The sequence below is a fragment of the Palaemon carinicauda genome, chromosome 1, assembly GCF_036898095.1.
Source record: "Palaemon carinicauda isolate YSFRI2023 chromosome 1, ASM3689809v2, whole genome shotgun sequence".
Taxonomy (NCBI): Eukaryota; Metazoa; Arthropoda; class Malacostraca; order Decapoda; family Palaemonidae; genus Palaemon; species Palaemon carinicauda.
Window position 1 is genome coordinate 88,799,463 of NC_090725.1, and position 27,382 is coordinate 88,826,844.

Below are 27,382 nucleotides of genomic sequence, written 5' to 3' on the forward strand. Positions count from 1 at the left end.
AATAATCTTACCAACCATGACTTTCAAATTATGCATAATCATATACTCTCACTGTAACAGATTTTGTAGTTCAATCTTCAGTTTATATAAACTTGTCAACTATCATTGTAAAGTATATTACTGGTAAAACGTGAAATTTTGCCATATAAAACGTATAGCTATACAAAATGTATCTCTATGACCCTGTATTTCAGAGGAACCCTTCACTCCACCTAAAATGCAAGTATGGTGTCTCATGCATAACACCTATTTCCCAGAAGGTCTCAATGGAAAATTTAAGGTTGTCGTAGGTAAAGAAGTCAATGGTTAACCATGGACAAAAAAGTCGCTGATGCAAAATGTACAGTTAATCAGAGTGCATGAGCACAATATTTTCTTTTCTCTGGGAAGCACATAACCAAAATATTTCACATTTATCATTTTATAAAGCATCCACTATATTGCACATTAATCTGTCTAAGCTTGAACATTTGTCTTCTGCATTACTATTTGCATCACTCTTTGGCCTTAATTGTAGTTCTTCTAAAGAAGGCACCAACAGCTTAGAATCCAGGTCTAGATTGTCAGGCAATGATGCTAAAGCTTCTCGCACTAATCTCCTTACAAGTTCTTCTTGTTGCTCTAAACGTTCGGCAACCTGGAAAAGTTGATAAAAAATTAATAAAAAATATGCCCCTGAACCTTCCCTTCAAATCATATCTATTAACCTGGAAGTGTCTGGTCAAATGACAAATTCGTAGATAATTTGTATTTTTCCTAACTATACAAACCTTAGCTATTTATTAGTGGTTATACTTTCGGCGGAGCTGAAATGACGAGCCATTAAAATTTAGCGAGGGTTAACTACCCACACCGCTAGTTAGAGGGGGGGGGAGCCTGTTACTACTCCCGTTCACACACCTGTGATTTAGTCACTTTGCTTGGAGGTAGGACTTCAAGGGGGATAGGGATGGCGGCCAAATTTGTATAAATAGCTAAGGTTTGTATAGTTAGGAAAAATCACAAATTTTAAGTAATTTGTATTTTTCCTAACAGTACTTACCTCGAACTACTTTCTTAGGAGTATCTGGGATCTCCTCCCAACCGACCAGAATTTTGTGTATTTTACCCTACTCCCGTTTTCTATGCAGGGTAACCTCTGGCGGAGTGATACGTGTCCAGAGACGACCAGGGTTCAGAGAGCATGCTTGCTCAGGTCTCTATCTCCAGTAAGTTTTTGACAGATAGGTTTCTACTAAGTCCTGTAAGGCACTCAGGGTAGGATGGGCGGGCCATAACCCGAAAGTAGGTCGAGGTAAGTACTGTTAGGAAATATGCAAATTACTTGAAAATGGAGTTTTTATGATAAAACAAAGTTTTATGAATACTTACCTGGCAGTTATATATATATAGCTGATATCTCTAAATCGGCAGAATTTTTCAAAACGAGGCAACCGCCTTGTGGTGGTTGGGAGGTAGGTGGTAACACCCGTCACAGGGTGGTCCAAGGAATCATTCCCATGTCTAAGACTTCAGTTCATCTATGCCCGACCTGTCTCCTGAGGGGAGGTGGGTGGGCCTTAGAATATATATATAACTGCCAGGTAAGTATTCATAAAACTTTGTTTTATCATAAAAACTCCATTTTTATGAATAGTACTTACCTGGCAGTTATATATATATATAGCTGATTCACACATTTGGAGGAGGGAAACAGACAGTAAACATCGTTGGGGAAACAACAAAAGAGTTGTAGGAGATAAAAACACCTTGATTCCTTGCCTGCTAAGGTAGCTGATTCAAAGGTACAGCCTTTAGAGCGGCTTTCCCTTAGGAGTTATCCAGGAGTAAGCCTGCAAAGCTGCAAAAAACTCAATCGAGTCTGTCAAAGGGATAAGACCAACAACTTGACTAGACTTCAGAAACTACCTTCGCCCCATATAATAAAAACTGCAACCTTACTCAAACTAACCACCTAACCCTGCAACATAGACATAAACTATCTATCTAGACTGAGGGAACCGCACCACAAGACGAAGTCCACAGACCAACATAAAAACACAAACCCTCATACATGCCTATAAACCAAGGTTGAGTGGGGTTATTAACTCCTTTGCCTAATACAGAAACCGCAGCTATGTATGGGCCCAAGGTATAGCACTTGCCAAAGTCTACTCTCACCTCTCTAAGTTAATGAGAAGCGAAGACAGAGTTGCTCCTCCAGAAAATAGCATCCATGAATAGCCTAACTAACATATATTCCTGATATGCCAGAGAGGTAGCAATGGCTCTCACTTCGTGAGCCCGTAATTTCAACAGGGCGAAGTGTTCCTCCTCACATAAGAGGTGGGCTTCCCTAATTTTCTCCCTCAGGAAAAAGGACAAAGCATACTTAGACGGGTTTTGGCGGACCTTTCACTGAACACCAAAACAAGTTGGATGCACAGCTCACATTCATAGTGTGAGCCAAAAAAAAAAACTTGAGGGACCTAACTGGGCAGAGGAGTCTTTCCTTCTCTTGACCCATAGGTTCGTGAGGTTAATGACATCAAACGTCGTAGGACAGGGTTACGAAGGGTTCTCGCTCTTTACGAGAAAGATGAACCTTAAGCCACAAACTGCCCTATCCTAATTGAAGTTCACCCTCTTCCAAATCGCCTAGACTTCGCTGACCTCTTGGCATTCGCTAGAGTCATAAGGGAGAGGGTTTTCTTTGCTACAACCCGAAGAGAGGCTAGCGAGATAGGTTCAAATTTCTTGGAGCACAGAAACTTAAACACCACATCCAGGTTTAAGAGTACCTATTACGTCGTCTGAAAAGACCCAATGAGGTCCTGCAAACCTTGATTTTGGGACAACTCTAGGCCTCTATGCCTAAAGATGGTGGAGAGCATACTGCTGTATCCATTGATGGTAGATACAGCCAGCTTAGCATCCTGTCTGAGGTACAAGAAGAAGTCTGCAATCTGGCTCAGAAAGGTAGTGGATGAGGAAACCTGTGCAGCCTGCACCAAGCTCTAAAGGTCTCCCACCTAGATCAGTAGACTCTTTGTGAAGAGATCCTCCTTGCTCTGGCGATAGATTTCGTCACTTGTGCCGAAAAGCCCCGAGATCTGACAAGCTTCTAGTCAGTCTGAAGGAAGTCAGTTGAGAGCAAGGGGGGTAAGATGATACCTCTCGAAGTGGGGCTGTTTGAGAAGATCTGGACTTGCCGAAGTCTTCTTGGGAAGTCCATCAACATGCCCATCACTTCCGAAAACCATTCCCTAGCAGACCAGAATGGAGCCGCTATGATCATTTGCCCCGAATCGAGGAGAGCGAATTTCCTGAAGACCAGATTGATGATCTCGAACGGGGCCAACGCAAACATGTCCACCCCTGTCCAATCCATCAGGAAGGAATCCACTGCCAGAACTAACTCATCCGGGACTAGGGAGCAGCAGTAGGGGGTCCTCTTCTTCCAGTTGGAGGCAAAAAGGTCTGATACAGGTCTGCCCCACAACATCCAGAGACTGACAGACTTGCGGGTTGAGAGACCATTCTGAGGGAAAAACAAGTCTCTTCCTGCTGAGCATGTTTATCCCGATGATTCTTGCCCTAGAACAAACCTCCTTCCTAGATCCAAGAAATCAGAATGAAGGCGTCCTTGATCTCGACACACGATTCGACTAGTGTCATCACGAAGTCCTAGATTCTCATGTTCAAAGTCATGCCCCATGCTAGAACTTTGACATCGAGCGTCCTGAAAGACGAGGCGCCGATCGTCCCGTAAGACGTGGCGCCGATAGACCTGTAAGACGTGGTGCCAAAAGTCCTGTAAGACGTGGAGCCGAGAGGTTAACAGAGCGAGACGCTGAACGTTCTAAAAGACAAGGTGCTGAGCGTCCTGGTGTCAGAAGAGACTCTTCTTGCTGACAGGAAGACCTAATTATTCGATAGGCTCAACATTATCTAAAAATCAAGATACAGGGACGCTCTGATTTCTCCAGAGAGCAGCATTCCGCTACATAAAGCAAAAGTTACGTGAACATGAGAGGGGCGGAGCTGAGATCAAAACACACGCCCGAAACTGACCCATTCTTCCTTGTAAACAAACCCCAGATAAAGTTTGATTGCATAGCCTGCCACTTAGACTCCTCTCTAGAACTGGGAGAGAGAATAGTTGTAGCTAAAAACTAAAGGAGGTTTCCCTATAAAAGGAAAAAGTAATCCTCCTTCAGAAGAAGTACTGACCAAAGGTCTGCTCCCCTCTTCTCCAAAGATGTCTCCGTGGAGGACTTTGACTTCTGAACGAAGGCGTAAAGAGCATTTACGTCCAGGACCGGACAAAAGACTCCCTCTCCCAAAAGAGAGACATTGAAGTTGCAAAGTCGGTTAGGCAGAAAAGTCTTATCGGAGTAACTAACAAAGGAGGATTCACTAGGAAAAAGATTTCGCATCCATCCCAGAAAAAACACGGACCAAAGGTCTGCTCATCTCTCCCAGGCTCGCCAGAATTAGCAAAGTCTGGATCCTACTGTTGTTAGTCATCAAAGGTTTCTGTTTTAAGAAACAAAAATTAATATATTTTTAAAGCTCCATTAATGACCACGTGAAAACTCAGAGGGTGGGGAACATGGAGCAACAGAACTTAGGATCCTCTCCTTCTGTTAACCTCAAACAATTCAACAGGAGAAAAGTGATCACTAAAGTCATCCTTGACAGAGAGCTTATAAGACGTGGCGTCGCCCTGAAAGGACAAGGCGGCGATCGTCCTATCATCCTGAAAGACGAGGCTGCCCTCGTCCCGAAAGACGAGGCTGCCCTCGTCCCGAAAGACGAGGCTGCACTCGCCCCGAAAGACGAGGCTGCACTCGCCCCGAAAGACGAGGCTGCACTCGCCCCGAAAGACGAGGCTGCCCTGAAAGACGAGGCTGCACTGACGAGGCTGCATTCGTCCTGAAAGACGAGGCTGCATAAGTCCTGAAAGACGAGGCAGCATTAGTCCTGAAAGACGAGGCTGCATTAGCCCTGAAAAACGAGGCTGCATTCGTCCTGAAAGACGAGGCAGCATTCGCCCTGAAAGACGAGGCTGCATTCGTCCTGAAAGACGAGGCAGCATTCGCCCTGGAAGACGAGGCAGCATTCGCCCTGAAAGACGAGGCAGCATTCGCCCTGAAAGACGAGGCTGCATTAGTCCTGAAAGACGAGGCTGCATTAGTCCTGAAAGACGAGGCTGCATTCGCCCTGAAAGACGAGGCAGCATTCACCCTGAAAGACGAGGCTGTATTCGTCCTGAAAGACGAGGCTGCATTCGTCCTGAAAGACGAGGCTGCATTCGTCCTGAAAGACGAGGCAGCATTCGCCCTGAAAGACGAGGCTGCATTAGTCCTGAAAGACGAGGCAGCATTCGTCCTGAAAGACGAGGCAGCATTCGCCCTGAAAGACGAGGCAGCATTCGTCCTGAAAGACGAGGCAGCATTCGCCCTGAAAGACGAGGCAGCATTCGCCCTGAAAGACGAGGCTGCATTTGCTCTGAAAGACGAGGCTGCATTCGTCCTGAAAGACGAGGCAGCATTCGTCCTGAAAGACGAGGCTGCATTCGTCCTGAAAGACGAGGCAGCATTCGCTCTGCAAGACGAGGCTGCATTAGTCCTGAAAGACGAGGCAGCATTCGTCCTGAAAGACGAGGCAGCATTCGTCCTGAAAGACGAGGCAGCATTCGTCCTGAAAGACGAGGCTGCATTCGTCCTGAAAGACGAGGCTGCATTCGTCCTGAAAGACGAGGCAGCATTCGTCCTGAAAGACGAGGCTGCATTCGTCCTGAAAGACGAGGCAGCATTCGTCCTGAAAGACGAGGCTGCATTCGCCCTGAAAGACGAGGCTGCATTCGCCCTGAAAGACGAGGCTGCATTCGTCCTGTCTTGAAAGACTTAGCGCCGAGCGTTAAGGCAAAATGATATTCACTATGCCGCTCGGCGCGTTCGGTTCCGACCAGAGGGTTCATAAGGCCGACTGGCGCTCTGGGACAAAAACAGAATCAATGATGGTTTGTAAGCATTGATATTAGCAGAGAATATCTATGACTTAAGAATTGCCATTAAAATCAAAAGTGATGCAATGCAAAATTCTAAAAGCAGTGTAAGAATCCTAACGTTCAACGCTCTTTGCTTTACCATGGCAAGGGCGAGCATTCTGGGAACGTTAACAGGAACGCTCGCGAGGGCGTTTGCTCGTGAGCTAACGCCTCTCGTTTCCTTTCGCCGATCGACGTTCCTTCTCCCATGGGCCGGGGAGCTTGGAAGAGGTCTAAGGCTAGGAAAACAACGTCCCTGTGCTGAAAGAGTCCAATGCTTAATTTAGCACTGAAAACTTGCACTATTAAACTCTTACACAAAAAACCATAATTAGTCCTGCCCGTTGTGAGAGAACTTATTCTTCTGCCAAGGGCTTGAATGAGAAAGCAAAATCGTCTCTAGTACTTGCTATCTAAACTGTAACAAAATATTTTTTATAGAACATAAAACTGACATTTCCATAATAAAATAAACTTTCAAACATGCTTACCCGGCGGTCACAAAAAGAAAAAACCACCGGGCAAGAGTTGAGAATAAAAATAGATGTTGAAGACACTCACCCGGTAGTTACATATAACCACCGGTAAAATTAAATGTCATAAATACCTACCCGGCAGTTACATACAAACGCCGGGAAAGTTATACGTTAAAGATTAAAATGAACAGAAAAAAGGGAAAACAAATGTAATCCACAATTAATTCAAAGGGAATTCAAAAACAAGCGAGTTGTAATGATAAAAAGAACAGATATAGCAATAACGTATCTATATATATAAATGTAAACAATAGGAACATATAAATGAAAAAGCTACTAAAACTAGAATTTCCATATAAATTAGTTGTTGTTGGAGAAGAATAGCCAACACTTTAATTCCCATATCGAAAAGAACGCTACCAAGGCATGTTGGGACTGCACCGATAGTAACGAGTAACAGCGCAAATTAACCATACGCTAGTTCTATTTAATTTATGAAATTAGATCGATGATTTAAAGAACGAACACCAAATGGACAAACATTTCTTTGAAATTTTACATTAAAAGTTAAAAAACTTATATAAGTGGAATTCCTCCCATTCTTTGCATAAAACAAATAAAGAGAATTGCAAGACATACATGACGATTACATCACACGACTGTGACGTCATAGAGTTGCCTGAACGTATTTCCGTCATCAGGATTAAAAACTTCGCAACCAAAATATAGTCCACAAACAAAACCTCTGCATACCAACTGTGAGGATCAACCGACACTTTCGGTAACCTCATGTTGCATACATCACTCGCACAAACACGAAAATTAAGTTATCACTCATGATAAACAAAGTAAATAATAATAATAAAACACGATTGCCAAAACCCAAAATCAGTGTACTTCACCAAACGAAGTCCAAAAAAGCGAAGAAGGGAAAATGTTTCGAAAAACTCTCAATGGTGGACCGACGATGTTTTCGATCCAGCCGGCAAAGATGAACTGAAGTCTTAGACATGGGAATGATTCCTTGGACCACCCTGTGACGGGTGTTACCACCTACCTCCCAACCACCACAAGGCGGTTGCCTCGTTTTGAAAAATTCTGCCGATTTAGAGATATCAGCTATATATATATAACTGCCAGGTAAGTACTACTGTATTCATAAAATATGTGATTTGTTCCAACACGGAGCACTTACCTCGAACTACTTTCTTAGGAGACTTATACCTTAGGAGGTGGGAGTGTCCCGCAGGACCCAGAGACCGTGATGAGGAGAGAAAAGCGGAACCTAGATAGGAGGCTAGGTTCTGCTGACCCCCAAGGGAAAAAACGAGAAATAGGGAAAACTACCCAAAAAACTATCTTAGTGTCTAAGTAACTCACCTCAGTAAAAATCCTTGGAGATGGATTCATTCACTGACGGTGTATCCCATGGCAGTTAAAGGATTTTAGGGTCATTTCAGGGAAGGTAATAGGGGAAAAGAAAAAGGGGTAAGGACGGAACCTGTCTCTCTTGGACTTACTGCCCGTGGTTTCCCTGGGGCTACACCTTTAATCTTTTGAAGCGCGTAAATGACAGGACCGAGAGAGAATCCGTCTAGGGATCTCCTCGAACACTCCTTCAAGTAGTGAGCTGTGAAGGTTGACTGACTAGCCCATGTACCTGCCCTCAGGATTTGGCCGACTGCCATGTTCTTCTCAAAGGCCAACGAAGTACTAAGCCCTCTGATGTCGTGGGGTTTAGGCTTCCCCGGAAGAGGAACCCCTGCACTACTGTAGGCTCTCCTGATCACCTGCCGTAGCCAGAAGGAGATCGTATTCTTGGAGATTGGCTTCTTTACTAGTCCTGAGGAGACGAACAGAGACTTTATTTTAGCTCTGACAGGGCACAGAAGCAAGTCCCTCTGGTTGTCCGAACGAGGGATTGCCGGCACCGAGAATCCTTCAAACCTGGGGTCCCAGACTGCTGGATTCTGGGTCTTGGCCACGAAGGATGGGACAAACCTGAAGGTAGCTTCACGCCAGCCCTTCGAGTGTGACACCTCGTACGACAGTCCATGAATCTCCCCTAACCGTTTTGCTGATGCCAGTGCTAACAGAAAAACTGTCTTGAGAGTGAGCTCTCTGTCCAAGATGTCCTTTAGGGGTTTGAAGGGAGGTTCTAACAGCATCTTCAGGACTCTAGCCACGTCCCACTGGGGCACCCTAACGGCCTGAGGGGGGCACGATTGCTCGAAGCTCTTGATGAGCATCGAGATGTGTCTGAAGGTACCCAGGTCGATGCCCTTCAGGAGGAAGACCTGTCCCAGGGCAGCCTGGACTCCTTTAATGTCTGGGATGGACATGTTCACCTCGTCCCTGAGATAGACTAGGAAGTCCGCTATCTCCGGGATGGAGACCTGCAACGGCTTGATGTTCTTCGAGACGTATCACTCAGTGAAGGTAGCCCATTTTGCCTGGTATACTGCGGCTGACGAACGTCTCAGGTACCTTGACATCCTTGTTGCCGTCTTAGCCGAGTACCCTTCCTTCCTCAGGAGACACTCGATAACCACCACGCGTGAAGGCAGAGGGACCGAGGGTTTTCGTGGAACCTTTGAAAGTGCGGTTGCCGGAGAAGGTCTGGTCTGTCCGGAAGGGGCCAAGGTGGAAGGCGCGCCAGTTACTTTAGATCCGCGAACCACTCCCTCTCTGGCCACCAGGGCGCTACCAAAATCATCCACAGGTTGTCCGCTTGCCTCACCCTGTTGAGGACTTGCCTGAGCATCCCGAAGGGAGGGAAGGCATCCTCGAACGCCGACCCCGGATCTGGCACAGGAGAACAAAACACGAGGAGCTGTGCGTTCAGTCTCGTGGCGAAGAGGTCTATCACTTGCGAGCCCCACTTCTAAATGAGAGTCTTGGCCACTTCCGGGTGCAAGGACCACTCGCACCCTACCACTTGACCCATTTTGCTGAGGCCGTCGGCCAGGACGTTTCTCTTCCCTGGGATGAATCAGGCCGAGATCTTGATCTGCTCATTTTTGGCCCATTCCAGAAACTCCGTGAGGTCGCACAGCTCCTTTGATTTCAGTTCTGCTTGCTTCTTTATGTAGGCCACCACCGTGGCGTTGTCGCATATCAGTGCCACGGTGTTTCCCCGGAGCCGATGGACGAACTCTAGGCACGCTCTTTGCACTGCCAACATTTCTAGCACGGTTATGTGCAGGTTCTTCTCTTCGGCTAACCATCTTCTTCTTGCTGTGCTGTCAAGGAGGTGAGCATCCCAACCCTCCTTGGATGCATCCGTGAACAGGAGCATCTCCGGAGGGTCGGCTGCGAAGGGCATCCCCTTGAGGGTGTTCGCTCTGTCATGCCACCACTCTAGGACTTCCTTCGTCTCCGGGGACATCGGGATAACATTGTGCAGGGAGTCTCTGGTTCCAGGTCTCCTTCAGGTTCCATTGTACTCCCCTGAGCTTGAGTCTCCCCTGTGGGACTAGCTTCTCTAATGACACGAGGTGGCCTATCAGTCTCTGCCAGTCCTTGGCTTTCCTGGGCTGGTCTGACAGGAAGGGCCGGAGGATCTGATCTAGGTTGTCCAGTCTCTCCGCGGAAGGGAAGGCTCTCGCCAACCGGGAATCCAGGACCATCCCATTTCCTCTTGCATATACTCGAGGATTCCGCTATTGCTGGAATCGAGGTATCGAGTGGAGAGACACTTTCACATGACCCCAACCACACAAGACGTGATACTGCCTGGTAGACTGATGCTGATTAATTCCTCAGATATCTAGACAACCTTTTCGCAAAGTGGTATTGGGTAGTCTTCAGGCGTACAATCATAGCAAAGCTATAGCTTGTGGTAGGTGTCGAAGTGGGTTGTCTGTTATGTGGAGGAGCTGCAAAAGGTTTGGAGGCCGTTCTACATAATGCCATAGCGGAGCTAGGAGAGTCCTTGAGTGGTTGACCGATGTTCTAGCCTTGTTGAGTGCCCTTCTCCAGATAAAACAGGGACGAGACGTAAACTTCATTGTTGTACCCACCGTTGTTGCCAGAGAGCCTTGGGGTCTAGGGCTGGTGAGCAACGGTAGCCAGAGATTCGGGAGCGTTGCGAACAGACCCCCTAGTTGGAGGACCTCGTAAAGTTGGGACTTTGTTGGCTACATGGCAATCCAAAGTCCATTCGGTATACCCTATCTGAGATGCTGTGCACAGATTGTCGGCGAGCACGTTCTTCCAGTCTGGAATGAAGCAGGCTGATAGTGGTACCGAACGGACTTTGGCCCATCTTAGTGTTTATACTATTAGATGGGAAGAGGCTACAAGCCAGTTCCTACTTGCTTGTCGATGTGAGTCTCTATGTGGTGTGTGGTGTGTCGTCCATCACATCACTGAGTGGTCTGTTAGGAACCGATGAGGCGTGATACCCAGTGTAAGAATTCTTCTCTGAGAGACAATTTCTTTAAAAGGAAGGCCACGCTTAGCCTCACCACGTGCCCTCATGGGATTGATGTTATTCCTTAGAATAGAATCAATCTGGCGAATGTTAATCAATGGTTAACCGTTGGGTATCGTGGTTACTGTGCAGTTGGAGAGTGCTCGCAAGTAGTTCCCTGTTGGCAAGCCGTTGATGAGGGTTGTTGAACGTTTGCCGATCACTTTGGTGTAATGGCGAACGGCCAGTAGCGAGAAGTATGTTGTATAACTTCTGATCTAGGAACTACAGGAAGCGGTTGACTAGTAAGTTCGAGTCACGAACTGCTGGCAAATAACCGATGACCGATGAATCGGTGGTCTGTGAGCTGAAGGTGATTTCGAGATCAGCAAGCTGATTATGGTCCCGCCTCTTTGGTCAGAGATGAGGAAGCTGAAGATGGGCTGGTCAGAGATCAGCGAGCTGAGTTCAATGATCGAAGAAAGATGAGCTGCCCATCGGTAATCTAGTGATCAGCAAGCTGATGACTGGTTATTGACTAGCAATCGGTGATTGGAAATTCTAGCAATTGGAGATCGTTAGTCATTGGAGGGACTAGAGGTCAAAGATCAGCATTGAGCTAGCAATTGGTGATCGGCGACCTAGCGATCAGTAAACTGTGAACTAGCCATCAGCAAACAGTGATCTAGAGATCAGTCTGTTGATGCTTTCCTGTTTGCTGACAGTGGTCTCTCAAGGGAAAAAGAAACTCCAGAAGAGACAGGGACCAAGGATTCCCCGTTTCGATTCCCTTATAGGATGTAATCTCCTGGATCTTGAATCCTTCTGTGGAGCCTTATTCTTCTTTTCTCGGTGGCCATGTGTTTGCCAGGAGGAATGGGGCAATGGTGACCTGTCCAAAAAGTTTTATTCCTTTTATTTTTACTGACAATTGCGCGAGTGTGTAGGTGAGTCTGGAGCAATGGCACACAGGATGATGCTGGTGCTTAATATCTGCCTGGAGAGCAGGAAAGCACTGGTTCTTAGGCAAGAGCTGGTGCATTGGATCTGCGAGCCTTGACTCTTTGGCAAGAGTTGGCGCATGGATCCGGGACCGTAACTGCGCAGGAAAGTGAGGAAGAGCGCTGGCGCGCAGTAAGGCACTGTGTAGTTTTGTGCATTCTCCCTAGAATCCACCGAAGTGTGACTGGTTGCGCAAGAGTGGGAGCATTGGTACGTGCGTGAGAGTACTACGTGGAGACTGTTGGCGCACATACGGAAGACCATCGGCTTCCGCACGTAGAAGACCGTCGACGCGCGCGGAAGGCTGCGCACTCAAGATTATTAGAGCGCGCACGCGCGAAGTCCATCGGCGCGAGCCCGCGCGTAAGGCCGTCGGTGCACGTGCACGGTAGACTGTTCGTGCAGGTTACCATCGGCGCCCGCGCGCAAAAGAAAGTCGGCCAACTGTTGCCACGCGCGCGTGCAAGACTATTGGCGCGCGCGCAAGAGCATTGGCACTTGCATGCTTGGAGAATCATCGGCGCCCGCGCGGAAAATCATCATCGGTGCGCGCACAGGAGACCATCGGCGTCCCCGCGCGGAAGATCGTTGGCGTGCGTGAGCAGAAGACTGTTGGCGCGCGCACAAGAGCATTGGCACTTGCGCGCAGAAAATCGTCGGCTCGTGTGAGACCATCGCCGCCCGGGCGTGGAAGATCGTCGGGGCAGGCGCGCGGAAGACCATTGGCGCGCGCGCGCGAGGAAAACTATTGGCGCGTGCGCGTGGAAGAATATTGGCGCGCGCTTGCGTGGAAGGCTATTGGCATGCGCGCGGAAGATCGTCGGCGCTCGCATAAGAATGTCGACGAGCGCGCGCGCGGGGGAGACCATCGGTACCCACGCACGGAAGATCGTCGGCGCTCGCGCGTGCACGGGAGACCATCGGTACCCACGCGCGAAAGATCGTCGGCGCTCGCGCGCGTAAGAATGTCGGCGAGCGCGCACAGCACTAGTAGGATGACCAGTGGCAGGACGATCAGGAACTGGGATGTGCCCTTTAAAAAAGGACGAGCATCCACTGATGGGGACCGTAAGCAGGTCTGCGTTAAGAGTCCAGGACCGAAGTCCTGGACGTGTGCTCGGCGCTTACGAGGTGGCGATCGCGAGGATGATCTAGAAGCACGCGTCCCCGCCAACTCGCAAGGTTGGGCGCGCTGCGAAACCCGGCGGGAATCACGTTGAGGGTCGCGATGGTAAAACCGCTGGGTCGCGCGCGGGTGAGTTGGCGTGTGGGCGCGCGGGCGAGTGGGCGCGCAGGCGAAGGTGTGCGTGGATGCACAGGTGAGGGTGCGCGCGAGTGCACGAGCGATCGCTGGCGATCAGGAGAGCGATGGCGCGTAGGCGATCGGTAGTGCATAGGAGAGTGTAAGCGTGTTGGCGCATTGGCGAACGATGACGCGTGGGGCGAGTAGGCAACCGACTGCGCACAGGCGAGTTAGCGCGTGGGAGAGTCAGTGACCTGTGGCGATCAGACGCGTTGGCGAGCGTTTGCGCACAGGCGAAGGATCGCATGGGCGCGTAGGAGAACGCTGGCGTGTAGGAGATCGCTGACGCGTAGGATGGCGCGCAGTAGCGCAGTGAGAAGTTGCCAACTGGGGCGCAGGGCCAGGGGGCGCTGATGTGCTCAAGGGCGAACGCTCATGGGCGGGCTCAGGAGTCGACTCGTGGGCGCATGGGCGCACATGTACTTTAGAAGTGCGCACAGGAGAATGCGTGCGTGGTGCGCAGGCGGTGGTCAACGCGCAGGGGAATGCTGGCGAGGCAAAGGATCAGTGTCCTTGCCTGCGCCCAGATCCGAAGATCGTGGGCGAACGTTGGTGCGCATGGCGCGCATCAGGAACTGGACGCGCAGTAGTGCGCTGACGAGCAGGAGATTGACGGCGCTCAGGAGACAGTTGACTCGCAGTGCGCGCAGCAGGGACAGAAGAGCGCTTGCGAGCAGGAGAGCGCTGGCGAGAAGAGTCTGTTGACTCATCAGCAGGAGAGCGCTTGCGCGCAGGAGAGCACTGGCGAGCAGGAGAGCGCTGGCGAGCAGGAGTGTGCTGGCGATCAGGAGAGCGCTGGCAAGAAGAGTCTGTTGACTCATCAGCAGGAGAGCACTTGCGCGCTACTGTGCGCGAGCGCGCAGGAGATCGTGAGCGCACAGGTGTAACCTGACGCGGAAGGGACTTACCCACAATGTGGGATACTGTAAGACCTTCTGCCCCGAAGGGACCAGTGCTTGAATGATCAAGGGGGATCTGGCAGGCGCAGGAGATCGCGAACGATCTACGGAGAGGTCCAGCGATGTCACTGCCACAGTCTGCTCCCGACGAGAAGAATCCTTTGCAGGGGACAACGAAGATGAAGACCCGAAGAGGCGCCTCTTAACTCCCTTGTAAGGAGAAGGCACGCCTCGACGGCGAAGAGGCGGGCGAGCCTTACGACGAAGACGACCTCGTGGCAGAGTATCACCGTCGTCGGTCCTCCGAAGAGGAGTCTCTGTCAGTGCACTCCCCCGAGGGGGAGAAACACCCGCAGGAGAGACCGTTGGACCCAGCTTTCCCCTCGAAGGATGTTCAGAGGGGGAACCCGAGCCTTCAGCAACATCCGCAACAGCAGCAGCAGGGGTTTGACCCGACCCGTCAGAAGCCTCTGTCACAACAACGTCGACAATAGCCAGAGGGTCTACCTCTAGTATTACCGGCGACTGTTGGACAGCTGCCCCCAACAGGATCAGATCAAACAGGGCTTCCTTGGAGGGCAAGCCCTTAAGCCCCAAGGAAGCCCAAAGCTGGAAAAGATCATTGTTAGAAACAGTTTGGTCATCAACAAAATCAACAATGTCTTTCCCCCGGAGGAGGAGGGGGAGCTGCCTCGCTATGGGAGGCAACACCCTCTACCGAACCCAGAGGTTGGGAAACAAAAGAATGGCCTACACTACCACTCGGCGGCCTCTCGCGAGAGACCGATCGAGTGGGAGCTTCGGAGGAGGTTCGGGCAACGGAAGAAGAGTCCTTGGAGCCTCCCTTCCTCAAGGCAGCCCCTGAGGGAGAACGGTCTCGCTTAGACTTCTTCTTACGCCGCCGGGCAAACCTCTCCCACTGGGAGGTAGACCACTCCCTGCACTCACTACAATTATCATCTCTTTCACACCGTTGACCTCAACACTGCTGGCAAAGGATGTGAGGGTCTGTATCGACCGCCGACATGAATGTTCCACAGGGGCAGTCAGGGAGTCCAGGGCACTTCCGCATAATAGGAAGAAAAGGCCAACTTCAAACACACAAAACTGTAAGAAAAAGAAAAAACAGATTAAGGCTGTCAACAATGCGAGGACGAGACAGACACGTCTGCTCATCGTCCGAGCCAAAAATGAAGTGAAGCAGCTCACCAGTGTGTGGGGGGGAGGGGTAGCTAGCTACCCCTCCCCTACCCCCGTGCTAACTAGCGCGGGGGTAGTTTAACCCTCGTTAAAATCTAATGGCTCGTCATTTCAGCTACGCCGAAAGTAATACTCTATGTAAATAGTGTGGTTTGTATTTCAGTTACGGAACAAACAGTAATCATTAATGTATATACATTGTGAAGCAATTGTGTGATTGGGTTATAATTTCATAAAAGATAGCCGTCGAAAGATAAAATGACTAACAAACCTTACTTTTAACAAAAATATAAAGAAAAATATGGAATTTCCATGATAAAATTAATACACCACTGTATTAATAATTCTTCACTGGATAATTTAGGTAGCCCTGAGTCTCAAAAATCCATCCAAAATTTTAACTACATTAGAGGTAGAAGACCTATTCTGTCCCTCTGTTTGGAAGTTGGGAACTGAGAGCTCATTCACTTATTAAAGTCAGTTGTGTAATACCAGAAGTGGGGAAGGATGGGTGGAACTAGATAAATTTATCCAGGTAATTATTATTTTGAATTTTATCATGAAAATCCCGTATTAATAATCACATTACCTTAGGATAATTTATCTTGCTTGATTATCCCCATTAACAAGAAAGGGGAGCTGGGAAAATTTACCCCCTTTTGCTCTTTTGGGGCAGAATAGGAGGATTGAAAAATAGTGAGAAAGTACAGAAATTAATAATTCTTACCTGTTTAATAACATCAATGACAGAGAAGGCCAAGGGAGAATTAAAGATCACTCCGTTAGGTGTTCGGCTGCAATACCAATGAGGAGGGGTAGGACAAAGTAAGTACACAGCCCCACCATTGGAGATCAATAAATGCTGCTGGCTAGAGTGCCAACCCAACACTGAGAGGTGAGGTGCAGAGAGAGAGGCAACCCATTGCCACAATAGAGACCAGAGGAGGTAATCCCATTGAAACTGCGCCAGGCGCCAAATGAAGGGAAAACGATCGTCTCCCCATAGCGACCAAAGGAGCTAGTATTTTGCCTGGCTCCCTCTACCAAATGCAAGTCTAATGCCCAGAAAAGGGGGAACATAAACTGACAACAAAAACCAGAGCCAAACTAGTTCTCTCTAGAGAAACTGAGGGAAGCGTAATGCATATAAGCAACTCAGAATAAATCGGTCTTTGTTTAACAATAAAACAAAACAATAAATGGGAGTGACAACATTCCTTTAAAAGCCCACTAAAGACCAACACTGTCCATTCCTAGTGCCTGGTGCCAATATTCCCATAAAAGCCCACTAAAGACCAACACTATCCATTCCTAGTGCCTGGTGCCAAGAGAAAGATCACTTTCACAGCTTACTCTCAATCCTGGGTAGTGAGTGCTACGATATTCTTCATTTTCATGTCAGGCAGCCCCAGAACCCAGTTGGGCCCAAATGACATCGACAGGACAGACAACTGGTCTGCAACCAGACACCGATGGGGGTATGACACAGCATCCAAAAGGTGCTGTCCGAGAACTGCATTGAGGGAAGGAGCATTAAGTAGAAGATGGCTCATTCCTTAGGAGTCAGTACTGAGCAATTGGTTCCACGTCAGGAGACATTGGGGGCTATTTCAACGCAGCCCAAAGTCACTCGCACAGACCAGCATACCACATGCCATCTGAAAATAGGGCTGTCATCAAGGACACTGGTAGGAGACTCATTCCCACAGAATAAGATCCCAATCAGTCCTTTGGTCGGGTGTCAGGTGACATCAAGGGGGGGGGATATGAGAGAGTCGGTCAAACATCAAATACTCAAACTCCATTCAACACTGAAATCCACAGTACTTGAAGTCTATTAATAATTTTAACCTTAACCTATCAGCCAACCATGCCATACAAAGCCTAATTTAACCTGTTGCCAAACAATGCCAAACAAAGCATATGGAATTCTAATCCTAACTCAATAATTACATCTATTCCCTAGTTTGCAATTTGGTTTTCGCAAAGGCCTTGGAGCATGTGATGCCCTTCTTCCAAACTCCAATGCTGTACAGAAATCCCTTGATTGTGGTCAGGAAGTTCATGTGATTGGCCTTGGTTTTAGTGCTGCCTTTGACCGTGTTAATCATGAGGCCTTGTTTTCAAACTCAAACAGTTGGGAGTGGGTAGGTCGTTGTCTTAGCATTATTATTGATTTTTTAAGTAATAGATTTCAAAGAGTTGTTGTTGATGGGCACCATAGTGAATATAGGAATGTGATATCCGGTGTTCCACAGGTTAGCGTTCTTGGTCCATTAATTTTCATACTATATACACATAACATGTGGTTTGGCCTAGAAAACAAGCTTGTTGCATATGCAGATGATGCTACTCTGCATCAATTTCATTCCCTGAATGTAGATCTGGGGTTGGTGAATCCCTTAATAGAAATCTAGCTAAAATTAGTGCTTGGTGCAAATTATGGGGTATGAAGTTGAATCCTAACAAAACTCAAAGTATGATTGTCAGTACAGTAGGTCAAGGACGGTGGCTCCTCAACATCCGTATCTCAGTATTGATAATGTTTCTTTAAATTTGTATGACTCTCTTAAAATTTTAGGTGTAATTCTCGACAACAAATTTACTTTTGGGAAACACATTAGGTCTGTGTCTTCAATTGCACAAAAAATTGGCTTATTGAGAAAGTCTTACAAGATTTTTGGTGATCAATCTATTCTGAAGAAGTGTTTTAATTCTTTCATTCTACCTTGTTTTGAGGATTGCTCTCCTGTTTGGTCTTCAGCTGCTAATTCTCGTCTTAATTTGTTGGACAGAAACTTACGGTCTATTAAATTTCTTATTCCTGATCTACATATTAATCTTTGAGACCGTCGTTCAATTATTTCATTATGCATGTTGCATAAGATTTTTCATAACTCTGACCATCCTTTACATTCAGATCTCCCTGGACAATTCTATCCTATTCGTAATACTAGGCAGGCAGTTAATTCTAATAGCCAGGCTTTCTCCATCATGAGGCTCAATACTACACAGTATTCTAGAAGTTTTATTCCAGCTGTGACCAAGTTGTGGAATAATCTTCCTAATCGGGTAGTTGAATCAGTAGAACTTCAAAAGTGCAAAGATGCAGCAAATGTTTTAATGTTGACCAGGCTGATGCGAGTCTTTTTATAGTTTATATATGATATATCTGTTTTGACATTGTTAATAGTTTATATATGACACATGTTTTGATGTTGTTACTGTTTTTAGAATGATTTATTGTTAATTTGTTCTCATCATTTATTTCCTTATTTCCTTTCCTTATTGGGCTATTTTTCCCTGTTGGAGCCCTTGGGTTTATAGCATCTTGCTTTTCCAACTAGGGTTGTAGCTTGGCTAGTAATAATAATAATACTGTACATAAAAACCAAGAGTTTCCACCAACTCTGAAAGAAGGTGAAAACTCTTCCTGTTGTGACCCAAGGATCTAAAGTTTGCCAGAATCTGTGAGACATCCCTTAAGTAAATGGAGGAAAAAATGAAATTGGACCACCAAGATGCAGCCTGAAGCACCCTGGCAACAGGAACATGCACCCACGAAAACAACACATACAGCTAGTGTAGCGATCATACCTCTGTTTGCCTACCTGCCTCGTGGGCTGGGCTTCTTACGTTCGTAAGTGTAAGGAGAAGCTCACAACATTCGTCTGACCCCCATGTGTACAGGGCTTGCTTTCATTCGTAAACTAAACGTAAGCAGAAGCTAACAGTTTTCCCTTGGGACTAAGGGCTTGAAATACAACCTTGTAAGGGTATATATTACTAGCCCGTTGTACTAGTGCTCCGAAAAGCTCTTTCTGTTTCGTGGGTAACAAAAGCCCAAGAAAACAACCCAGAAGGATTATATTTCACAAAACTTGGTATCTAACAAGAACTCGTTGTGTCCAGGGACACACTGACGCCTGCGGCCAACTCAAGCCATCGGTAGTAAACCGTATTTGTGGCAATAATCCTGAGGTTTTGTCTTGGCAAGAGCACATGAGCCACAGGAGTTTGTTTCAGCCTTTTATAGTGTTTTAACGAACGTCTGTAGTTATGTAATAAATCTCAGGGCCGAGAGTTACCCTCGCATAAGTGAAGTCTTGCAAGAAGGGTTTGTTGTCCCAGAAAGCAAGGAACACAAACACGATGCAGGTTCGTAATTTGCCAGCGAACACTGGCAAGCGTCCACAAATGCTCCTGATCATTTACAAACGCTAGCAAGAATCAGTGAACGCCATCCAATACTAGCAAACGCTGGCGAGCTTCTGCAAAGTTCCCGCGAATGCCAGCGAGAATTAATGAACAAGAATTATAATCCGCCAGCAATCTCCTTCCCTGCTAGATCCAGTAGCGTATGCTACCCTAGCGCTGACGAGGAGGGTTTCACAAACTCGCCATGGGTACTAAGGCAAGGGTTTTGCAAACCATCGCCTCAGGCAAACCTACTAAGATTACTAAGTGGATGTGAGGGTCTCGCACAAGGCGAGAGTTTCCCTTGCCTCTCCTTTTAGTACTCCTTACCCCCAAAAAGGGGGGTGGTGAGTAACTTTATATTACCCATCGGAAGGGAACGAAAAAAGCTATGCTGGACTTGAAGATCAGCTGTTTCTTCCCCGTTAGAGTTAGAAACTATGAGGTGCAGGTCCCAAGGAGCTTAGCCTCGCAAAGCTCTAATAGCATTTTTGAAGATGTGGCAAGAACCCTGAAGAGTTGAGGGCTACAAGACTCGTCCACGGGAGAGGAGGTGGCCGCAAACGGCCGGCGGTCATCACCATCTGCAGCAAAGATACCAAAGGGAAAATGCAACAAGACTTGTTTCAGGGTATGGCAGCAGCAAGTAGGAATTGCGGGCAATCACCTAACTCAATCATTGACAAGCTCCAAAGAGCAAGGACAGGACACGGACGAATCCAAGTTCCACCACCGAGTCCAATACCTTTAGGCGAGACCCTCGTGGAGCTGATCACTCAGAAGATCTCTCCTCTCGCAAGCAAAAAGATCGATCAACACCTCTTCCTCCTGATGGAGCATCGCCTCACGGGCGAAAGAGCTGCCGCTCAGAAGGGAGTGTTGGATAAGATCTCTCCTCTCGCACGAGAGGATTGATCAACTCCTCCTTTCGATGGCGCATCGCCTCGCGGACGAGGAAGCTGCTGCTTAGAAGGGTGATGGAAAAGATCTCTCCTTCGCAAAAGAGAGGATCGATCAACTCTTACTTACGATAGCGCATTGCCTCACGGACGAAGGAGCTGCCGCTCAGAAGGGAGAAGGGTGTTGCATCGTCCTTCCTCGGAAGGTTGGACTGCGCAACACTTGGAGGTAAACCTCCTGGTCGTACAGGCTGCATCTCCTCCCTTCGGACGAACTCGGTTAGAGGATCAGCAACCTGCATAACCTCCGGAATGAAGCCAAAACTAGTTCCCGAGACCTAGCGGTCCTGTGACAAGTAACTCCTAGGAGTAGCTGTCAGCGAATGCTAATGCCCGCCCGCTGAAGCAGAGCAAACATTGGGTGAGCTGCCAAAAGCCTCTTACTATCTTCCTTGCATGGGGAACCTGTGTAAGGAAGGCAGCTCAAAAGAAAATTTATTAAAAAGCATTAGGCCAGTTGCTTTTAACCGTAACTGGTTAAAAGGGGTTTAGCAGGAAAACTACGTCTTTACCGAGCTGAAATAAAAAGTGACGGTACGTTGCTAGTGCTGGTGTGAGCAGGAGGGTTAACCTATCCTGCACCCCCCCCCCCCCCCCACCACCACCACCACCAGACTAGCAGTTGGTAGTTCCACCCTGACAAAAAGCTTATCGTCTGGTTTCAGCTTTGCTGAAATAATACTTCACAGTGAAGAGCGAGTTTGTATTTTGCCCAAGAACCAATGTGTTTTTCATCAAAAGTAAATTTGCTGTCGAGAATCACACCTAAAATTTTAAAAGTCCTACAGAGTTAAAAAAGCATTATCAATGCTGAGGTCTGGATGTTCAGGAGCCACTGTCCTCAACCAACTTACAATAATATTAGAGTTTTGTTAGGTTTTAACTTTGTGCCCCATGCAACAACTCCAGATATACATTCAGATGGAATTGATGCAGAGTGGCATCATCTGCATAAGCAACGAGCCATGTGTGACATCATTCCTTTTCTTGTCGTTAAGCAGAAATGGCCACAGATAAAGTAATTTTGGGAGGGGTCGGCAAAGGGAGGGTCCATCAGGACAACATGGCACTCTCACAAAAATTATATTTTCATAATAAAACAAATTTTTTAATATACTTACCCGCTGGTTATATAAGAATGGATAAAGTCTCCTGACGGCCCGCCAGAAATTTCAAAATCTCGCGCAGCTATCGCAGATATGCCAGGTGTACACCAGCGCCCTCGTGGTACAACAGGTAGAACTATACCCACAAGCCTCATATCTTCCATGCCTCATGGTCTCTAGAGGGGAGGAGGGTGGGTTTTTAACTTGTATAACCAGCGGGTAAGTATATTCAAAAATTTATTTTATCATGAAAATATCATTTTTAAATATAAAACCTACTCGCTGGTTATATAAGAATGGCTGATTGACACCCCTTGGTGACGGGTCAGAGACAGCTACATATTTGGAAATTCACTTAAGCATTACATAAATAACTTAAAAGGTTCTCACCTGATAAGGAAGCTGACAGCAATGCTCTGCCTCATTTTGTCTGCTATCCTTAGGAGATCCTGCGGTCCACCCAGGGGGCTGATGATCTAAAGGAGCTGTCAAATGGTTCAATAACTTATAACATGACAGGACCTCAACTAATACCCTTGTTCTGGGCGCTCTCTAGGAACAAAATGGCCACCTGACTAGATCAAAGATTGCGGAAGATTGCCGACCAATCTTCACGCACAATCATAAAAAACATATATAAAAGTTCCAAGAGAAGAACAGGAGTACTAGGAATTTAGGGAAATGTAGTGGTGGATGTTTCACCTACTACTGCACTCGTTGTTACGAGTGATCCCAAAACGTAGCCGTCCTCACATAGAGACTGGATACGGTATAAGTAATGCAAGGCGAATACAGGATTACCCCTTCACTAGGCTGCATACACGATGCTTTGCAGAGAATAGTTTAGTATAAAAGTTACTGAAGCCCCCACAGCTCTAACTTCATAAGTTTTTACTCTTTCGACAGCTTAAGATCTGTCACACAACGGTATGAAAGAACACTTGTAATAAAAGTCTATACGAGATGATAGAGCGTTTTAGACATAGACAGCGCAGGTTTCTTAACCGTGCACCAAAGAGCCTTGAATAGATTCTTAATTCCTATGGTCCTGTCCTGATAAAACTTCATCATTTTAACCAAGCAAAAAAACTCTCCTCAGTCCTTCATAAACCATATTCGAGAGGATAGAGATCTGGAAAGATTTAGGCCATAGGTGAGAAGGACATTTGATAATGACCAAGAATCCAGGTTGCAAGGCGCCTATGGCTTATCCATTCTGAAGTCCATGTTCTTGCTTAAAGAGTGAACTTCACTGACTCTCAACTATTGTCAAGTGTAAAGGCTCGAATCTGTCACTACCGAGGAATTCCAGAAACAACCTCTAAATTCCGGGCTGGCGAATCTTGCCGACGCTTCCAAGTCATTTCAAATGAACTGAGAAGCTATAAGGTATTTACTTGATAGATCCAATCTTCTGCGTCTGAAGACAGCTGCCTGCATACTCCTATACCCCATAATGGTCGAGGAGGAAACAATGTGTTTTCTTCTAAGGTCTAAGAAGAAATAGGCCACTTGTGTTCTAGAGCTACTAAATGAAGAGACTGCTTTAGCTCTACACCAGTCCATAAAATCTTCCATTTGGGTTGCAAAACCTCAAGTCAGGTCCTTTGTAGACCTAAAGCTTGATGGTTTGAAATAAAGCGTTCGTGACCCTGACACGGGGAAACGGACTAATGACATGTTCCCAGCATGTATCCAGCATGAGTCCAATATGGTTCCAGCATGCTGCATATGCTCAACATGTCGTGAGAGAGAGTCAAGATCTAGAACACCTCCCAAAACACGTCCAGATCGGTCGCAAGAAACCAATATTAAGCTAGGCTTGTTGAAAAGAAGCATCAACCACGTGAACCTCATGCTGTGCGCTAAGACCTGATCGCATGTAACCAGCGAGAGTTCAACATACTTTAAGCTCAAAACTTGACGCGATGGAGCGTTAGCTACGTGGCCAGAGAGACACGAAGGAGAAACAACAGTCTGTCCATACTGCTGTAAGAAAAAGACTTGACTGTGTGTCTAGCATGCGACCATAATGTCGCATGTGCTTGCATTGCCGTAAGGTGTCAGCGTGCTATATGCGTTCACCTAGACGTGTGGATACAGCGCTGTGTGCGTCCCGCCTATTGTAAATCTACAGCATGCTGCGAGGAGGCGACAGCATCACGTCCGGTCAGTGGCGCCAAGAAGCAACTGTTAGTCTATCCCGACGTGGGAAAACCCTGACTGACCTTATCCAGCATATGCCCAGGCTGACACATGCATCTAGGTTGCTCAGGATTTCAGATTGATCTGTTTGTCGAGAGTTATCCGCGTGTAGCATGCATCCGCTTGAGTGATAGTCGCGTGTCCCGCAGACCGCGAAGATGGGACAACTTGTTGAAAGGATCAATTTTGACTGCCAGCGTCCAACATACGACCAGACTGACGTCTGCGTCTGTGACTGCGTGAGGGAGAGACCAAAATTAGTGTCTGTGTCTGCATGACGTCTGTGATACTAACAGAAAACCATTTCTTTGGTCTATGGTAGTCCTTAGACTCTTTTAGTTCGACAATCGTAGGGGAAGAAAAGAGCTTTACTTCATCATTCAAAGTGGAGAGGGAATGTCTTGGACTGCATCAACAGTAACGCTTGGCGGAACATACGTTTAATGCACAAGGTCCGAGAAGTACCTCAGCCTACCGACCTTCCTTCTCCCAGGGGTTGGAACGTAAAGAAGAGGTATAGGACTAGGGGGCAAGGTGAACACGAACAAATACCTCCTCCAGTGCACTGTGCTATGTTTACAAGTCACTAACAAGAGCGGTTTAAAAACATAATATATTAAATCATAAAAGATCTGCCCGTGGTGGGAGATATACTGTTACGTTCTATTCTCATAAAGGCCTTATTGCCCTTCCTGCTGTTGCAGCTGCAGGCGCTGCATCAATCTCTACAGTAAGGATCGTTATTTTTCTGAGAATGATTTAATGTTAATCTATTTATTTATTCTTCTATTAATTTACAGGCCATCTTTCCCTAAAGGAGCCCTTTGGGTTAAAGCATCTTACTTTCCCAACTAGGGTTGTAGCCTGGCTAGTAATAAAAATAAAATAAATAGACACATCATCAACTCAACTATCGAAAACTCTGAAGTCGGAACGAGGAGCAGCAGGTAAAAAATAAAAGAGAAACTTCAGAAAAATTCTCATGAGTTTCTGAAAGTTATTCCCTTCCTCTTACAATCTCTATCCTAGGAAGAGAAGTCTTGATTCTTAGGAATCCACTCCTTAGGATTCTGAATTCAGACCTCAATGCTTAGAGGTTTTAATTCTAGTTCTCCCAACCAAGAGTTAGCCCAGCAGGCCTTGGTCCGAGAATATAATATCTTTCTAGTTAAGATTTATTTCTTAATATAATGCCTGGAGCAACAATAACTCAACACTAGACAGTCATGGTCAGGTAGACATCAAAGTCTATTGTCATAGGTAGCGAAGCGTCCACACTGACGCTGAAGCGTCCACACTGACGCTGAAGCGTCCACACTGGCGCTGAAGCTTCCACACTGATGCTGACGCGTCCACACTGACGCTAAAGCGTCCACACTGGCGCTGAAGCGTCCACACTGGCGCTGAAGCGTCTACGCTGGCGCTGTAGCGTCCACACTGACGCTGAAGCGTCCACAATGACACTGAAGCGTCCACTCTGACGTGGCGCTTCACTCCTTTTCGTCGACGTTCCGCTTCCGATGACGCTTCATCGGCTCCGGTGCCTGGCGAACGTCGGCGCGCCTGGATAGACTGATACTAGGCGCTATAAGCGGTCGGTTTGCGTTGAGCAGGTAATCGAAGTAATGCATCCACTTTCTCCCACCGTTGAACATTGCGGTTGGTAGGCCGCCTGTGCGACAACGAATGCTCACCGTAAAAGACACGTCGCCTGTGCGACCGTGTCAAAGACCGGAATTGAAACACCCAACCGCACTGTTAACAGCAGGCTGAAAAGACTGCATAAACGAAGATAGTTGCTGTTTCATGCCTAACAGCAAAGATCAAGGATCAACCTTAGGCGAAACGGATTCAGCATTATCTTCGTCGATCCCTAGCACTTGCCACCGTCGAGAGACGACACCCATCAGGTGGAGGCGGCGGCACTACGTCCGCGCCGCATAAAACGTAACACACGCAGAACGAATCTAATTTTGTTTTCAGCTTAGCGCCTGAAGCACGCGTATCATGTTTGAAAACACTAATGCCTCGCTTTATCTATAGCGAGGGTGAACGTTCTGGTGATCGACAGAAAACGCTCAAGAGGACTTCTGTTCTGGTCCTAAAGACTGTAAAGCCTGGTTACCCTCTCAATTCCTTTCGCCGTTCGACTTAACTTCTCCCCTGGGTCCAGGAGCTCGACAGAGGTCTAAGGCTAGGATAACGACAGGTCCGAATAGAAGCACTTTCCACTGAATAAAATTCACTGCATAATTTATCACTAAAAAATTTGCACTTTACTCTTTGGTACAAAGATATTTTCATAATTACCTGAAAACCAAAGTATACGCTCTCTCAAACAAAATGAACTCCGTAGGGAGAGACTTATAATTCTGCCAATGGTTTGAATGGGAATGCAAAAGTACTGAATCCCATATAAATGCAACAAAATATTAAATATCAAATATTACCCTAATAGATACATTTATAAATTAAAATAAACCCTTAAATTAAGGGGTTCCAATAAAAGACGCATCATCACTCGTACCCATTGGAACAACTACAATTAATATACGAACAATCTTACATAGAATCGTGCGCTACATCGATTGTAAAGAAAACTGCATCGTATAAACATTAACTGAATTGTAAATTTCATTAATGTCTAACTAAGGAAAAATAATGAAAGAACCTAATAATCTCAAACTAAAGTGTTCCTTTTATATAGTAAAACTTAAAAAACTTGAGAAGTAAGAAGAATGTCCTATTCATAAAAATCGCTACAAAATATTGTAATATTGTGACGATAAACACAACTGCGTAACAAAAATAAACTGAACACTAGTTAATCTTTGCAAACAGATCAAAGATCATCTAAATAAAAAACTAATAAAGGGAAAAAATTATCTTAAAATGACAAATTCGTAGAAAATTTGTATTTTTCCTAACCATACAAACCTTAGCTATTTAATTAGGGTATTACTTTCGGCGTAGCTGAAATGACGAGCCATTAGATTTTCAACGAGGGTTTACTACCCCACCGCTAGTTAGCGAGGGGGTAGGGGAGGGGTAGCTAGCTACCCCTCCCCCCCTCACACACTGGTGAGTAGCTCACTTTGCTTAGAGGTAGGACTTCCCGGGGGACAGGGCTGGCGGGCAAGTTTGATTAAATAACTAAGGTTTGTATGGTTAGGAAAAATACAAATTATCTACGAATTTGTCATCTGTTCCGTAACCGAAATACAAACCACGCTATTTAATTAGGGTGACTTAACCCTTAGGTAGGGTGGTAAGTCCCAGCCGTACTGGCTTTGGCTTTTGCCCGGGGACTCAGTATCTGAGTGTGTTAGAACTCAAGATAAGGAGTCCCTGCACCTCGCAAGTGCCTTGCTCTGCAAGGACCGCGGCCTACGTAAGCTAGTGTGTGAAGGAGTGAAGTGTGACTCGTCCTAGGAAGTTGACCTGGGGTCCTTTAGATGGAAATCTAGGTTAGGACGATCCCAATACCACCTCGTAAGGGTATGGGGACATGACAGTATTATCTTAATACAGTAGGGTCCCGAATTATGCGAGAATTTGGTCGATGAAAGGCCTCGTGTAATTGGAAA

At 46.7% G+C, this 27,382-nt stretch overlaps 1 protein-coding gene across 5 annotated transcripts in view; it reads right to left on the minus strand.

Moving 5' to 3' along the window:
* Nucleotides 1–27,382, minus strand: part of MED7 (mediator complex subunit 7) — a 524,248-nt gene that overhangs the window by 1,013 nt on the left and 495,853 nt on the right. For all 5 annotated transcript variants that reach the window (XM_068382727.1, XM_068382720.1, XM_068382704.1 and 2 more), the window contains exon 4: nucleotides 1–637. This exon is cut by the window's left edge and continues 1,013 nt beyond it. In XM_068382727.1, coding sequence (XP_068238828.1) covers nucleotides 422–637 — 216 coding nt within the window. In that variant the 3' untranslated portion in view covers nucleotides 1–421. The remainder of the gene's footprint in view (nucleotides 638–27,382) is intronic.